At 35.9% G+C, this 18,419-nt stretch overlaps 1 protein-coding gene across 1 annotated transcript in view; it reads right to left on the bottom strand.

The window, feature by feature from the left end:
• DMD (dystrophin) overlaps positions 1-18,419 on the bottom strand; it is a 1,970,015-nt gene that overhangs the window by 805,515 nt on the left and 1,146,081 nt on the right. Inside the window, exon 45 of the mRNA XM_059385278.1 lies at positions 13,657-13,832. Coding sequence (XP_059241261.1) covers positions 13,657-13,832 — 176 coding nt within the window. The remainder of the gene's footprint in view (positions 1-13,656; positions 13,833-18,419) is intronic.

Genomic DNA, 18,419 nt, shown 5'->3' with positions numbered 1-18,419 from the left:
CATAAGTGACTCTTAATCTCACAAAACAAACTGAGGGTTGCGCGGGGAGGGGGGTTGGGAGAAGGGGGTGGGATTATGGACATTGGGGAGGGTATGTGCTTTGGTGAGTGCTGTGAAGTGTGTAAACCTGGCGATTCACAGACCTGTACCCCTGGGGATAAAAATATATTATATGTTTATAAAAAATAAAAATTATTAAAAAAAAATATTTTTGAGGTGGCTTCCATACATGGAAGAGGAAATGCCCCATTAGAGGCTAGATCTGTATGCCTAATCTGGAGCTATACATTGAGATGCATATTAAATCTAGGATCCAAAATAAAATAAGTGATTGTGGCACAGACTACTTATCCGCATACTCTATGATCCATTCTTCCCTTCTTCTCTGTAACAGGAGTCCAATATTTAGCTGCCTAGCTCAGAGACTATGGTCATGAGAATCAGTTCCCATCAACGAGATGTAAGGAAAAGTGTTGTGCACTCTTTACCCATTCACATTCACACCCATATCCATTCACAAAGAGAATGGGTAAAGTTGTTCCCATTCTCTCTGCTTCCCAATACTGCAGCCTGAAAAGCATGTATGATAGCTGGAGAGCTAATGGTTACCTAGGATCATGATGACAGGAGCCTCATCAAGGGATGGCAGATTTTGAGATAGAAGGAGCCTTGGTCTTTGACATCATAGAGTAATGATGCCAGCTTACCTTGCTGCAGGGTACTTTTATATATGAGAGATGGATATACTTCTATTTCAAGCAGTATATTTTTCTGTACCTCTGGATTAGATTTCTAACTGATAGAAAGAGTTAAAATCTGTAGCTATGGATAAAAACCAGGGAAAGTATATAGATTGAGAGGATAGGGTTGAGGAAATGTCACTCAGAAACACTAGGATTTAAGGGGCAGATGAAAGGAGGAGCACAATTAAAAGAGGAATTATGTAGAAAGGTAAGAATAAAATCAGATGACATTAATAACATGGTAGGCAAAGTACGACAAAGTGCTAAATTACAAAGTGGTCAGTTAATGCTAAATGGCCAACATTAGGACTAAGATATGTCCAGTGGCTTTAACTACAGGAGATAACTGATGGCATAGGCAAAAATATCAGGGCAGTCGTGGGGACCAAGACCAAAAAGAAAAAAAACAAAACAAGTAACAGAAAATATATGGAATTAGGGGACTATAAAGAGAAGAACTCAAATGGTAATGATGACTAGGAAAAGGGAAGTAAGAGACCTTCCTCATCTTGGGCTGCCCATAATCTGAATACTATGTATATGTGGGTGGAATTCCAAGGTCATTATGGAATCAAATGGAGGAAGTTTAGTTTTTGAATCTGGAATGAGTAGCAAAAGAACTCCAAGGTAGCATTTCCAATTCTTTCAAATAGCAATAGCAAATAGCAAATAGCAATTGCATTCTTTATTCCCTGTCTGCAGGGGTGGGGTGGTTTCTGACAGCATGCAGACCTAGGGTGTGATTTGGACTATACAGTTCCTGAAACTGAGCCTATTCTTTGCTTTCTGTTCATTTTGGAGTTGGTGTTCTAGCCTTCTCTTTGGCAATGGAAGCAGTTTTTTATCCTTCTCATAAAGTTGATTCTTGCTTATATTAAACAGAACTGGAATCTGTTATTCACAGAGCTAAGAACTCTATCAAGTATTGTGGAAAACATTATGAAAGGAGTATTTGTAATTTATGTTTTAACTTGGGAGCTACAAATATTTATTTGGTCAGGGGTAGGAAGCCAATAGAAATAGGGTAAGGATATGTTTGTGGGTTTTTGGGGGAGGGAGAATTAAAAGGGGTCAGGTTCCTGTGAAATAGGAGATAAGGCCTTCTAAAAATAAGGAGGTAGTTATACATTCACCATTATAACAGAAAGTGAAAAATTCTTAGATTAGCAACTCACACATGTATGGTGTTTTCCATTTTAGAAAGGACTTTTAAAAACATGTTTATCATAGTAGCGAAAAATATTTTAACTTACACTAGCCAATGTAAGAAAAAGCTTATTGTGATCATTTTAAATTTGTATTAATGGCCGATAACTGAGAATTAATAGAATAGAAGAGCCTTGTTCAAGAAAACATGGGAATAGAGTAGCACACATACTGAAGGCATGTTTTAATTATATTAAATCCAGGGCAGGAATCAAAGTGATCAACACATTTTTATCTCAGGGCTTGGGGTTTTCCCTTGTGCAGAAAAGTAATCCACAGACCCATGGACTGTGTTCATTTTTAACAGTATGAAGTTTTGTAATTCTAACAAAAAGTACTTTGGAAATGATTGCTTGTAGTAAGACCTATGTCTCAAAGGATAGGTTCTGATGGTAGACAATACAAGTTTCCTCAGCAACAAGGAAAATGAAAAGCATGTAAAATTCCCTCTGGCCTGTTTTATGACACTGGTGGCTTCCAGGTGTAGCTGCCATACAGATGGACAACAGACAAATCTTATACATTAATAACCTTAAAGGGGGAGGGAATTTACAGGATCTCAAGCAAGGAGTCTTTCTGGGGCAGGCTTCAGTTTGTGCTTATTTCTCATATTCCAGTCTCTCCACCTACGATCTCTCTAGGTATCAACCATTTGCATTTCACTGAACACTGCATCCATACTTTAAATATGCTTGTAGACATTCTCTCTTTCACCAGGGTCCTATATGTATATAGGGACATGCTGACATTTTTGATCTGTAATCAGCATGATGGGGATTTTGAGTTTGGTTTCTTATGTGTTGTAATCAATCCAGTCTCCTGATATATCCCCAATATTCTGTTTACCAATCCTTCTAACAGAGGATAGTTAAGGGAGGCGGGTAGTCTGTGCTCCATGGAGATCACATGTATTACCTCTGGGTGTTAGTTACTCATCTAGTACTCATCTGCCACAGTGACTTCCTGACACCTGAACTCCTTCTCCACAGTATCACTTATTAATATATACTCTGGGAACTCTGTTTTGGTTACCAGCTAATAAGTCAATGGAGTAAGAACGGAATCACACTCAGTTGACTGGGAATTGCTACCCTCTCTCTACTGAGGAAAAAAAAACGCTCAGCGTCTTCAGCAGCTTTGTCTTCTTCCTGATGTTCAGACTTACACACCCAAGTACATGTTCTCTGAACACCTTGTTTTAGGTGTTCTACAGGCTCCTCAAACCTGTCATATACCAAGGTAAAGTCTGTATGTCTGATGAATGTCCCTCTTTCCATCTGGGTTCTCCCACTTGTATTTCCTATTCGTGCTAATGCTTTCATTTCAGCCAGTTCCTCAAGCCAGAAATGTGGATAAAGGGTCATCCTACAGCCTCCCTTCATCATCCCCATCTCATCTAATCGATTACTAAGTCATTTTATTTTCATCTCCTGAGTATCTTAAATCTGTCAGGTCTTTATGAGTTTTATTCAGCTCTGATAGTTTTCATTCTTAATATGAAATACTAGAGAACTACTTGAGTCACCCTACTGCCGGCCTAAACCTCTTCATTTCACCCTGAGCTCAACTATCAAAGGGGCCAATGTGGTTCCAAATCTGAACTATTTGAAATTTTCCAAGGCCCTTCTAATCCCAGTCCATGAAGAGGTTCGAGATGCAAAATCTTCCCTGACCTGCTCCATCTAGACTGCTTAAATCACAAAATACTTTGTCCTTTAGACATACAAGAGAAATCCTCTTATTAAACTTGATTAGGATGAGGGAATAGGTAGTCTTGGGAAAAATGTTAAATTGAAGGGATTATATAAAGTTGTTTAAACGTATTTAAACATTTTATTTTCTTTTAGAACATATTCACCTCTCATTCACCACTCACTTGGTGTGGGGTACAAGACTTTCCTGAAGTAAGTAAGGATCCATGTAATGAAGTTCTGCATTCTCTTTCTTACATAAACCACTCCTACATTTCATCATTTATGACTTTCAGTTTTGGTTTCTTCAAAGTAGAATAAGTTTTAGAGATATTAAAAAGAATCTAAATGTAAAATTCTTCCTGATTTTTGTGATTTTTATCCTCTATCCCAAAACTTAAATAATTTCCTTATATATATCTAATTGGATATTTTTCCCCAATCATCTTTATCAAGTTTTTCAAAGCATTCAACAATTTTCATAAAAACCATAATTCTTTCTCTTTGCACTCCCATTTTGTTAGTTTGTATAATATTTAATTAAATAAAAATACAAAAACAAGAATAACTTGTATTAAACAGGTTGAGAACTACACATAGAAATACTACTCTCAAGTAGTAAGAGGCAAGGTACATGGTTCCAATAAGGATACTTGAAAAATTTTCAAAAACATATATAGGTTATTAATATCCAGCATTAAGTTTGGAATAAAAATTGGGCAGTTGGTTTCACATATAGAATGATGAACTCAGGATAATGACATTTAAATGAAGATTTACTTCTCTGTTCTAAACTTCATGTAATCCTTCAACATAGCCCACGTTTTCTTGTTGCACTGATTATACTCACCTCACTTTTTCCCCTCTGGCATATCCGTCCATTTATTCTTTGACTCCTGACATCCTTCAAAGCCCGTCACAGGGATCATCCTCTATTACCAATCCTAACTCCTACCTCCCCAATCCCATGAGAGTTCATAGAAGGCCATGAATAAAGTGCCATGACATGTGTATGTATAGAGTGATATTGTCTGTACCAGCCAATATGACAGCATGTTTGGCTCCAGCGAGTCAGTTTCACTAGAATTTGCCAAGTTGCCAAGAATAAAACATGACATAAAAAGATTAACTATGAAGCTAATTTTTCATAGTCTTTTGATGGAGAATTATGAATGTCCTTGAAAGCTTTTCAAGAGTCATCAGATAATAGATGGGAAGAGACCAGGTTTTCCATAGACACCTGTGGATAATATTATCTGTATGATCCTCTTTGATCAATCTAAAAATAGCTTTTTGAGGATATGGATTGCAAAGTAAAACATCTTGAGCTTATAGATTGGATGAAGATAAAATACCCAGTCTCAAGGCTAATATCTTCTTATTTCACTGAGAATTTATTAGTTGTGATATAGTAAAATGGAGTTAAAGAAATATACAAAGTTTGAATCAAAGAGCTTCTTTTTGATATAAACAGCTATGGAAGTTAAAGTCACTTGTCTCTCAAAAGTATTAAATTCAGGAGAATACCTAAAACACGAATTGGCAACCCAACTTCCTGAAGATTAGAATTGATCTAGTCCAATTTCCAGAACTAAAGATGATCCATGAAAAAGTGTTAATATTATGAAAATCATTGAAAAAGTGGTTCTGGCTCTGTATGTCTATTTTTAACCTATGTAGCAATGTCAAGTAGAGATTTATAATCCTAGTTTAATTTGAATGTGAATAAATATCTCAGAATTTAAACTGAGAAAAATGTTTTGTTTTGTTTTGTTTTGTCTTGTTTTTCATTTGTTTGTTTGTTTTTGGTTATCAACAATGTACTAGATTTTCTGCTGGGTACTGAGGGCTCTAGAAATGAGAACAAGCTGTTGCCTGGCCCTCGTGAAGCTTTCAGTCTTGTCAAGGAAGATGAAATACATGTGGGTATGATACATGACGGATACATAAAATGTAATGTGTTATAAAAAGGAGCAAGAACTCAAGAGAAGAGACTGCCCCTGTTTGAGAACAGGAGGTAGTACTCACTAAGGAAAGAGTACTTACTTTGAGTAGGATTTTGAGAGAAAATTATGTGAAAGGCAGTTCAGTCTCAAAAAGCAATGGTTTTGGCAAAAGGTGAAGGACAGAAAACTTCAGGTCATTTTATGCTTTGGACACAAGCTGAAATAATGAGTATGATGGATAATGGGTTTGGAAAGCTAGGTCAGAAGGGATTCTATGTCTTATCCCCTTGCTACAAAGCACAGCCACCTAAGGGAATGGGCTTGCTAAGTGAGAGGTTGATGGGCAGAAACCAGAAGTATATCCTAGAGAATACTAAGGATCAAAGCTAAATAAGTTATGCAAAATTGGATCTAGAGGAAGGATGCTGGAGTCAGATCGTCAGCATTTACATCCTTGTTCGAATACTTGCAAGTCATTTGTTCTTGGGCAAAGAACTTGAACAGTCTGTGTCTCAACTGTTCTTCTGTAAAGATTAATATAAGAATAGAGTTGTTAATGAAGATTCTATGTGCTGTATAAAGCACTGGGAACCAAAGCTGGCAATATTAAGTGTGTCACCACCACCACTACCATTTTATGAGGACTATATGAAGTATTATAAAGCAAATGTTTATGGGGAAAGCAGTTAATATAAACAACTGAAGTGGGACAGGTGTGGTAAACTGAAGAGTAAGCTTGCTTGCCCAAACCAGTGATTCACAAACTTTGATGTGCATTTCAATCACATAGGAGTCTTGTTAAAATATTGGCTATGATTTATTAGATCCTGCATTTCTTAGCAACTCCCAGGTGATGTCTGTGCTGTAGTCCTGAGACCACACTTTGAGGAGCAAGTCTGAAACATCTCTTACTCAGATATAGCTGAACTGTGCTTTGAAAGAATGTGGGTTGAGGGCCTATTAGCCAGATCTGAGTTTTTGAGTTTTATCTTTCTTTCTTTCTTTTGACTTTTTTTTTTAAATTTTATTTGAGAGAGAGAAAGATAGAGAAAGAGAGATTGCACGTATAAGCAGGGGGAGAGGCAGACCTAGGGAGAAGGAAAAGCAGGCTTCTGCTGAATGGAGAGCCCAACAAGGGGCTTTATCCCAGGAACCTGGTATCATGATCTGAGCCTAACGCAGAAGCTTAGCCAACTGTGCCCCTCAGATCTGAGTTCTGAAAAGGAGACAGGAGTCCTTGTTTGTTTGTTTGTTTTAGAAATTTTGAAGCCCCTTGATGTTTAAATGTTGGCAATCATTTCAAAAACAGTGCCTATGTAAAAACTGCAGTTTCCAAGCTGGATTCCACCAGTGGGCACTCAGTCTGCAAACTCGGGGCTGACTGAAAAGAGAGCCATGATCAAAATTGGTGGTGAGAAACCAGGAAAGGTCAAGTACAGAGCAAGTAGACTGGAGTTAGGGCTGAGTAGATTCCAGGGGCAGAGTGGGAATGTGTGAGAAGGATTTCAGCACTGGTTTAACATAGATATGCTGGGTCCACTGAAAAGATTACAAACACTGTTAAAGAGATTTCTAAGTCATATTGAAATTTTTGGTTTTCATTTTGTAGGAAATAGGGTGCTATACAGAAGGCTATTTTGGTTAGAGGAGACTGAATTCATCAGGAGACAAAATTAAAGAAGACTTAAGAGAAAACAGTTGTCTCACGAAGAATGCATAGAGTATATGAATTGCTAATGGAGATTTTCAAGAAGAGGTCCTACTAGGCCTACTTTAATGAATTAGATAAGGCTCATTTCTAATTAACAGCATCTATTTGCATGCAAACAATGAGCTAAGGTCTTTAAAAAACAATTCCTTCCCTTAAGTACATTTAGGAATGCTTCCCATTAGCTTATTTACACCATTAATTTGCTTGGCAAACTAGCATAGATTATGCACAGGTAAACTGTGGTTCAAAACATCAGAAGTAGAAGCACTAAAATGAATAAGAAGGTACAGATTTTACATGAGTATTGCACAAAAAGGGCTTTTTAAGAGACCTAGCCTTTTGAACCTTTGATGTATAACCGAAAGAGATTTTTGTGTCCTTACGAAAGGAACGTGAAAACATTTTCCTCTAGGACTGCTTGCCAGAAAGATGCCAGCCATTGTTTTAGAAAGGGTTACTGCCCACATTTTGGTTTCTGCACACCATTCCCCACTAAAAGATTTAAATCAGAGGCCCTTGCAGAAATGGTTGATTCCAAACCTAAGGCAGGGAAAGTACACAGTGAGCATGGGGCATTGAAGCCAGAAGCTTGCACAAGCTCCTGCTGGTCAAATTTAATAAAGGTGAATATCAACAAGAAGAATAACTATAATTTATTGTAACATACTGAATAAGTAAGAGTCCATAAACCCATACTGATATCAAGGAGAAAAATAAAAGCTTTTCTTTTTAAATATAGGAAATTAGTTTGTAGGATCATGTCAGAATTCAGAAAAAAAATTACCATTTTGCAACCCTAATGTAGTAAGTTCCGGAAGGATAATCAAAGGATATTAAAGCCATTAGATGACTTCTTAATTAAAAAAAAAAAAGATACTTTGCAACTAAAGATTTGTTGGCCACCATCTAAACCATGTGATCAAACTTAGCAGCATTTATAGCAGGGCCACCTCATTTTATGACTTCCTGATGTGATTTGAAGTACACACCATCTCTTATGAAGTGTTCTTGCCAAAAACATTTGACTAGTATCTTTTCAAGTCTCAATATGCAGTTTACAGAAAAATACAGTGAATAGAGAACAAAATAAATGACATAATGAGAAAAAAAAATTGAGATGAATCCAGAAAGGTGACATTTTTTTTCTGAGGATACTGCACCAGACTCTTCCAAATGTCTGTATCAGTAAAAAAAAAATAAAATAATGTGGAAGAGCTATTTCCCACTAAAAGAGACTGAAGAAGGGTGCCTTGGTGACTCAGTTGGTTAAGTTTCAGCTCAGGTTATGATTTCAGGGTCGTGAGATCAAGACTTGAGTAGAGCTCCACACTCAGCATGGAGTCTGCTTGAGATTCTCTTGCTCTAGCTTTCTCTAAAATATGAAAATAAAATCTGTATAAATAAATAAATAAATAAATAAGACTGAAGAAACATAATAACTGAAGGGGATCATAATATGCCACTTGGGCACAAGAATTATTTTGAGTGGAAGTCCACTGGGAAATAGCAGAAACAGGAAAAGCTCTCTACCTAGTGTATTTCTGCCTTAAGGCAGGGCATACACTTCCCCTTGTGAAGGTGTCCCCCCACCCCTTTTCTGGACCAGGAAGAGCAGACAACTTTTTATCACTTGAGAGAGCAGCATGGAATTGAATTTACTTATTACTGAAATGTCCTTATCTTCCATTAGTTTCCCCCATATATTTGCCACCCTGCAATCTATCACCCATAGAAGCCTAAACCCCTTTCCTTTGTCTTGTCACCTACCTACAATTTAATTGCTCTTTGTTAAAATGGTATTTAAGCTCTTAAGCACTTCTTTGGTATTTTCAGTTCTTTCCTCTGAAGCCCCCTGTGCCACATTAAAAAATAAACATCAAATAAAAATTGTACACATTTTCTCCTATTAATGTGTCTTTTGTCAATTTAACTTGCCATCTCCAGATATTAAAGCTAAGATGGTAGAGGGGAAAGGTTTTCCCCTTTCCTACAAAACTAAATGCATTACATAAAACATGAAGGGACATTGGTATGAAATACTCAAATAATGATATGAAAGGCATTCTTGAGTTATTCAGTCAATTTGGATACGGGCAGGATATTAAATAATAAGGTATTATGTTTAATTTTCTTGAGCATGGTAAACAAGCACAGCTATCCTATTCTAAGGAAATGCATTGTGAAGTATTTAGGGGTGCAGTATAAGGGTATTTATAATTTACTTGCATATGTTAAAACAACAAAAAATGTGTGTGTGTGTGTGTGTGTGTGTGTGTGTGTGTGTTTTATTCCCTATATTAAATAAAGGAACATATGGGGGAGGTAGTGAAAGGGAGAAAAAAAAACAAAAATGGCAAAATGTTAACTATTGAATCTAGGGATTTAGAAGAAGAAGGTATATGGATATTTTTTATGCTACTTTTTTCAACTTTTCTGTATACTTATAATTTTTTATTTGCAGTGCTGGGGAAAGAAAAATTTCAAGCAATGTATTCAATCACGTGACATTTAAATTAAAACTCTTATTCTTCTCTCTGTAAGTACAATAATTGCTTTATCTCTACAATGGTGGAGACAATACCATATTTGCCTTAGGGAAAAGGAGAGATAAATTCTTGAGATCATTTTTTATTGCTATGGATTATGATTCAGTGATTCCTCAGTTTAGTGATTCTATTTCTCATCACCTTGCTGCCCTCTTCCAGTCAATCTTTTATCAGCTGATAATTATTCTAAGTAAAATGGCCTCCCTTGTGCTTTAAGCTATCCATTGCTCAAAGGCCTGACTACCCACATTCCCTTAACTGGTACATCTCCTGGAATACTTCAGAAAAAAGGAATGCATGAAGATAGCAATGGCATCATTAAAAGGACTGAGACCACAGTACATGATAATGCGGTCTGGGAAGATAAACAGCTGGCTAGAAATAGTTAAGATCCTTTGTTCCCTATGCCATGGAGCCCTCTGGCAAACTGGTGAAGCCCGGGACTCTCCTCGGAATCATGTTTTTAAGTCCAGAATATAAAGTACTGAGAACTTCAAAAAAGTCATTTGTATTGAAATACAGTTATAAAACTACTAGAAAATTTTTTTTGTGTGATATAGCAATACATGTGCTTGTTTATTAACACATTAAAATGAACACATTATGATAAACTTTCATTTGCATCTTCTTCATTTAAAAAGACCACATTGGTGGTTAAGCCACCATTAAATTCATTATGTTGTCATGCTTAAACCTATAGATGTTATCCAGTTCCTCTGTTACATAATTGAGGCAACAGCGAATTTTCTACCTTCAACTGTATACCTAATTGAATGCATTTTACAATTCATTTACTTCCAACATAAACAAACCTTAATGGATGTCCACTGCTATTTGAATTTGTTCTGGGAATTTTCTGCTCATATTTCTGATATCTTGGATTTTCAAAAAGAAGGGTTTAAAATTATGTAGCTATAAGTCTCCAAACAGTTTTGTGGATTTTTTTTTTTTTGCTTAAATTGTGTACTTTCTTTTGTATGTGTATATGGACTAGGAAACATGAAATATGTCCAACAGCTGCATTTAAAGCCCATTGCAAACTGAGAATACTGATGTCAACTTGAATAGTCACCTTATTTTTCACCTGTGCAATAAATAACTTCTATTTCCTGCCGACTTCTCCTTGGGTGGCAGTAAAGGCATGCCATTGATTAATAACAGTTTCATGATTATAGCTCTCCCACAATTGTTAACATATTCTCTCTCTCTCTCTCTATATATATATATATATATATATATATATATATATATATATACACACACACACATATATATTTTCTCTCTCTCTCTTTATATATATATGTATATATATATTTTACTTTTATTTGCTACTGGATGCCTGGAAATAGCTATTAGTGTATTGGTAGAAAAGGCACTTCTATTTTATTACTATTTTACATTTCATAAAACTTAAATGATACAAAAATTCTGAGGAAGTATGCCACAAAACTGATCTCAGTGGAAATTTAAATATGCTAACATTTATTTTTAAAATGTAGCGTGAAGTAGACAACTTTAAAAGCTGAGTTAAAAAAAAAAAAAACTCTCAAGGAAGCTGATCTTGACTTTTTAAAACACAAAAGTGCAATATTTAATGTAGGTCAAAATGTTTAAATGGGAGAAATATTTCTAACCAATTACAGCCAAATCCCTAGCTGTAATTAACCTACAATTTGCATAATATTTCACCACAGTGTCAGCATACACCACTTTCTTGTAAACTTAGACAGATCTAAAGTTTTAGAGCTTATTCGGTGAAACAGGCATAATGCTCTATCTTTCTAAGTTCTGATTTTCATTTAGAAGTCAGTACCAGATCACTTTTTCACCTGAATTTTTGAAAACTTGTTATCAGAGAAAATATTGAAGTGTTGTATTTAAATATTATATGAGCATGCCTGGGTGGCTCAGTTGGTTAAGCGTCTGCCTTTGGATCAGGTCACGATCCCAGGGTCCTGGGACTGAGTCCCTCATCAGGCTCCCTGCTCAGCAGAGAGCCTGCTTCTCCCTCTCCTTCTGCCCCTGCCTGCCACTCTGCCTACTTGTGTTTTCTGTATCTTTAGGTCAAATAAATTTTAAAAAATCTTAAAAAAATAAACATTATATGACAATGATATTTAAAAATGAGAAATAGTACTTTATATGTAATAAAGAAAAAAATAATCTTCCAACCCATTTAATCTACTTTATGAATTCAAGTTATTAATTTTTAGAGCACACTATGCATTTTTCCTTACTTTGTCCATTTGTTAACATTTTAGACTGTATTGACTTTAGTTCAGAAGTGATATTATACAGGTTTAAACCTGCTCATAGTATAAACATATTAGTTATTTAAGTAATGATACAGTTCTGTATTTAATAGAGAGATTTCAATGTGGGAAAAATTGTGTAATTTTCCCAAGGAAGCAGTTTCACCCCAAAGTTTAGATCTTTATTTTCTGTTATCTGTATAAAAATTACAATTCTTTTCTTTTTTTTAAATTTTATATTTTTTATAAACATATATTTTTATCCCCAGGGGGTACAAGTCTGTGAATTGCCAGGTGTATACACTTCACAGCACTCACCAAATCACATACCCTCCCCAATGTCCATAATCCCACCCCCTTCTCCCAACCTCCCTCCCCCCAGCAACCCTCAGTTTGTTTTGTGAGATTAAGAGTCACTTATGGTTTGTCTCCCTCCCAATCCCATCTTGTTTCATTGTAAAAATTACAATTATTTTCTAAGCCAAGATTCAAACTAAAAATGTTTTTAGATGATGCTATTATTTTAAAACTCTATCAAGATATGTATGTATGTGTATAGGTCAAATAAGCATCCTTTTTGTAGAGGAATATGAATTCTATCTACTTTTTGAATAATGCAACAGGAGCAAAGGCGCCAAGAGGAGGTGGGCAAAGACAATGGACCTAATTCTGAAACCTTTCTAATACATCCTCACCAAAGACGTTCATCAATGAGTTGCCCTAGCTTTCTGAATATTAAAATCCACCTATTATGTAGATGATAGGTAGGAAGCAAGAGCTTGGCAATAGAAGGGAGTTTTCATTGTTCAAAACAATAGTCTCATTTGGTAAATAAAGGCCAAGTTCTCCCTTATGGAACAGGAAACATTAGCATCAACAACTGGAAGCATAATACAAAATCCCATTTATAAAAATATCTTTTGCCTTCCAAGTGTGGCAGCATACATTTGGCATTCTGGGCTTTCAGTACCTTCCAAAGGAAAGTTAAAAGATGACTGAATTCAACAATAACCTTTCCGAGGTTTTGTTTTCCCCTTTATTTATTTTTTATCTTTTAAAATCCCCCCCCCCTTTAGAATCGACAGCCCACGTCCCTCTTCAAGCATGTACTGACAAATGTAGTAGGACTAAAAAGTGAATATGACCCTCCTGGTTTGAGCATCAATGTCACACTTACAGCAGTTGAAAATTCTAGCCGAATAGCAGTCTTTCCTGTAAAATAGTCACTTATAATTTCTTTTTTGTCATCTTTTTTCAAATAAATGAGCCTCAGTTTGTTAAAACCAAAATATATCAAAGATATTCCTGTTTGAACAATCGCTTGGTATTTAAAACTTGAAAGTTTAAAAGAGCAAAGTGCTGTCTATTTCACTAGCAGCAGCTATATATTTTAGTACACAGGAAACAAAACAAATTCATTATTGCTACTGATTAACAGTTGAGGGTTCCTTCCCCCTAGTGCCTTTCACCCTGGTTCCAATCTTTCAGAGTCTTTTTGAGAGGACAGCTAAAATAACTTCACTAAAATTTTAGGATTCCTATTTTTATCTGTCTTACCTACCTCTTTTTTCTTTCTGCCAGCTGTTTGCAGACCTCCTGCCACCGCAGATTCAGGCTTCCTAGTTTTTCCTGTAGAATGCTGGCATCTGGTTTTGAGGACTGTTGAATTATTTCTTCCCCAGTCGCATTCAATACCCTGACAACAGTTTGCCGCTGTCCGATGCCATCCTGGAGTTCCTGTAAGATACCAAAAAGGCACAACAAAAATGAAGCCCTACGTCCTTTTATTTGAGAAAAGATTTAACAATGTGCTACCACATGTGGTTCTACCAGGAGAGAAAGAAATAAAAAAAGCACCTTGTGAAAGTTTCTCTATGAAACTGACATGCCTATATCCAAAGGCTACAAGACAGAAAGACACCTTTTATGTGTCAGTGAAAAAGCACCCTCTCAGTTCAGCTCTGGTCTTTCTATTTGTAAAGCTTGTCAGCTAGACGATGTTATAATGTCCTACAAATCAATTAGTTGGAAACCTTTTCAAGAGCAAATTCGATTTCTTGTCCCCACAAGGATGTTCCATGTTTAATAGTCTATGAAGTGTTGTAAAATTTCAACATGAAAAAAGTATTTGTATTTCTTAATGAGTGTTGATAGGAGAGGTGAAAAAGAACAAACATAGGTTAGTCACAGTATTAAAACAAAACAAAAAAAAACCTCGAGATATTTAGACAAAAATTCATTGCTGTATTAGAAGGAAATTTATTTCAAATTCTGTTTCCATCAAGGTATTTTGCATTATAAAACAACATAAAACAATTAATTGCTTTCAGGCGCAGCCTATCAAAAAATCCCTGAGGTACAGTGATAAGTTTAAAAATAATCTATAGCCACCAGAACATTTTTATTAGTCATTGATGGTGTCAAGATTAAATATCTTCCACTTTCTATCCTGAATGAAATTTTAAGAATATCAGAAAATGAGTGTTACTAAAAAAGAGATTATTACAACCAAATATAAATAAAAAGAAAAATGCTTTTTTACCATTACATAAAAATGGCATTGTACTTTTTTTTTTTTTTTAAAGATCATCCAGAGTGTTTGAGGCAATTAAAATAATCCAGTACTTAATCTGGAGTTTAGAAAATGAAACAATCTGAGAACTTGAGATCCCTACCATGTTTAAATCAAAAGGACTCCCAAATCCCTATGTACTGATAGGATAAAGTCACTACAAAGAACGCTCTCCTGATAGATGTGATTCTCATGATCAAATATTCTTATATTTCCCGGTCTTTTGAGCCAATACCATACACACAGTAAATGCCAGTCCATACTTGCCAAATAAATGAAAGGATGTATGCCTTCTGACACTGGGTCAAATCTCTCTAAGACTCTTATTCCATTATAAGAAAAATTTTTTTTTACTACTTTTGTGTAACATTACTTTGAATACTAGAATTTCTGGTAGTATAACTAGCAGTTATAAGACTCAGTCAATCAGCAAAAATGGTAACAAGGCCATTATTCCAGGGACAGAGGGCCTCAAATGAACATAAAACTATGCATTATTGAACTGGTCATAAGCCTTCCTCACCATACTCTCTTACATGTACATGAGATATTTTCTAGTAAACATGTGATATTTCCTCACAACTAGTTGATTTTGCACCATTACTTGAATCTCACTCTTTATCATCCATTCACACCAGGGTGGTGTGTGACACTCTGTACTAATGGAACATTCATTCATATCAAACGTGTCTATATTCCTATCATACTGTATGTTCACTGAGGTCAGAGATTGTGTCCCATTCATGATTGTGGCCTTAACGCTTAGTCCAGTATCTGGCTCATGGGAGGTTTCAGGAACTATCTATTGAGGGAAGACACGCATGTCTAACTAAAGGAAGTGGGGGAGGAAGGGAGACATTCAATTTCCTCATTGTCATAGTATCATTAGTATTAATACTTCTCATTGGGCCTCTTAGAGATTCAAAGAAATAAGTTCCATTTTCCAGGTTTCAGGCAGTATATAATCAAGCTGAAGAAGTGTGACACAGCTGTGAAGGATAATTTGTTGTACTCCATATAAGAGAGAAAGCAAGATCAATGATGCGCCAGAAAGAGGGATGATTTCAGTGGAAGGATGAAGAGGAGATGCCTCTGGAGGGATGTGAAATATGAAGAATGGGTACACCTGAGAAATGTGGAAGGTTGAGGGGGTGGCAAGCGAATGGCAGAAGGCAAGGCCTAAGGTGTGCCATTTCCATGATGTGATGAAGAGTATGTATTTGGGCTCCATGTCACTGTGGGAGTAGGAGTGCAGGGAGAGGGGTAGCCCTGGGTGGATCTTGGGCCTCATCAGAGAGGACTTGTCTTTTCATTAAAGAGCTTGCAATACTCTGGGTTGCAAAAGAAAGTAACTTTTGTTGTAAATATAGGACTACCAGAGCTAGGATAATCCTGAGGCAGAGTTCAGGCTAATGTTAAGACAGAGACACAGGGAAAACACTAGAACAGGATTCCAGGAGACTGGTATTGGAGTAAGACTAGACTTTTGATAACGCACCTAGAAAGGAAAAAATAAACCCAATACACTGTTAGGGGAGAATCTACAGGGTTTGCAAACTAGCAGGATCATGCAATTATGCATGACTACTGGAATGGGAAAATCCTTGCTGAAAAGATTAAGGAAAGTGAAAGGGAAAGCTTAAGCCTCCAATTTGTCCTTCAGTGGTGTCCAATATCCACACTTATTAGTAATATTTTATTATTACACTTAGCTTCCTGCTGAGTAAGAAGCATGATATGAGGCTCAATCTCAGTACCCTATGATCATGACCTGAGCCAAAGGCAGATGCTTAACAACTGAGCCACCCAGGTGCTCCACATCTCAAATTGGAAGGGGAGGTGAACCATGAGAGACTATGGACTCTGAAAAACAATCTGAGGGGTTTTAAGTGGTGGGGGGGGGGAGTTTGGGGGAACCAGGTGGCAGGTATTAGAGAGGGCATGGATTGCATGGAGCACTGGGTGTGGTGCAAAAACAATGAATACTGTTATGCTGAAAATAAATAAAAAATTTTTAAAAAAAGGAAACATAAAAAGAAAAAAAATCTAAAGTGCACAAGAATCTCCTAGAGAACTTGCCAGACTGCTGATTCTGGTTCAGTGGTTCTACGGAGGGTCCAAATTCCTCTACTTCTAACAAGCTTCATGGGGACACGGATACTATTGGTCTAGGAATGTTGCCACACTGAGCAGTCAGATGACAGAATCTTTGTTAAGTAATCAAAGAATTCTTGTTGGTGTTTTATAATGCTATCAACTAAAGCTGCTTCAGAATTTTTATATCTGCTCCTTTACTTTGTATTTCTGATCTTGGCCCTTTTACTTCATGGCTGATGGCTATAGTAACTTTTACAACCCAATTGTAGAATCAACAAGGGTTTTATTATTTCTACTTCCAGGTAAAAGACAGAATTGAACAGCTAAGAATAAAGCAATAATTTAAAATTGTTAGATCTACATCTCATTTATATAGAGTCCCAAACCAGGGCCTTCAGGTTTTTTAATTTTGTGAAAGAAGAGCTCATTAAATAGTCTATTGCTTTTGTGTGAGAAGATTGTGTAATCAGGAGAGGTATTTACAGTGTATGATCTATTCGAGGAGAGCTTTCAGTAATAAAGCATAAGACAGTGAAATAATGGATCAAAACAGGAAGTAAAAAATTTGTAGTGGTGTTTTATGTTAGCCTCTGAGCCTGAAGAAGATAAAATTTGATGTAACAAATTAAATGTAAAACCTCAATCAACTTTATTCACTCAGGGAAAAACAAATTAATTTTAATTCCATAGCTTCTAAATATTTTAAGCACTAAGTTATTCACTACCAGTGAAATTTTCAAGCTTTGATATCATACTAATGTTCTGTTGTCACAGGCATCCTTAATCTATTTCTCTGGCAATTAACATCTAGTTTTAGTTTTTGACAGAAAGAGAATCATAATTAAATCTATTGGATTATTCATCACAGTTAGGAAGCTTATTGTGTTTTGATTCTGATATGAAGCATCATTCTTAATAAGGATTCCATATCAGACTTCCCTAGGGAGCTTTTTCAAAATCTAAAAGCCCAGAATTTCACCGTTGCTGACTGCATCAGAATCTCTGGAGGTAAGGGGACAAAGGAATATAAAATAGATTCACTATTAAAGAAAAAGTAGGCAAGAGACTCTGGAAGGGGCAAGTGAGCAGGAGAGATATGTTTTATAGTTACTGCATTATCTCAACTTTTTGTATGCTTTTTAAATTGAGAAATGTTCCTAAATTATGGAAAATGACACATACATTTAAGTCCCTCAAGTCTGGTCAAATTGAGGGGAAAGTAAGAGAAATTATTGGCAAGCAAGGAACTGCTACATTTCTCAGAGGAGAGACTATGAGGCAAAAGCAGCCAGTTTGTTCTATACAAAAACATTACATACATTTTATAAAAGCGTATTTGCTATACTTTTCAAAACTGTATGAAAGCAAAGCAGAATAAATGGAACATAAAATGTGACCAATAAAGAAAAAGAATAAGCTAAGAAGCAGTTATGTGAAATTGTACAATGACAAATTGGGTAATCTAAGTAGGAGTTAAAGAATTGGCTAAATACCACAAACTAGGCAGAAAAGGAAGACGGAGATTGGGAGACAAAATCAAGACTGAGGAAAACTTAATAGGAAAAAAAAAAAAACGTTCTTTGAACAAGTAGATATACTTCCATCAAGAATACAATCCTGTGATTTAATTGTAATTTTGTTAAAGATTTCCTTGG

The sequence above is a fragment of the Mustela nigripes genome, chromosome X (genome assembly GCF_022355385.1).
Source record: "Mustela nigripes isolate SB6536 chromosome X, MUSNIG.SB6536, whole genome shotgun sequence".
In the NCBI taxonomy this organism is placed as follows: domain Eukaryota; kingdom Metazoa; phylum Chordata; class Mammalia; order Carnivora; family Mustelidae; genus Mustela; species Mustela nigripes.
This window is presented reverse-complemented; position numbering and strand designations above follow the sequence as displayed.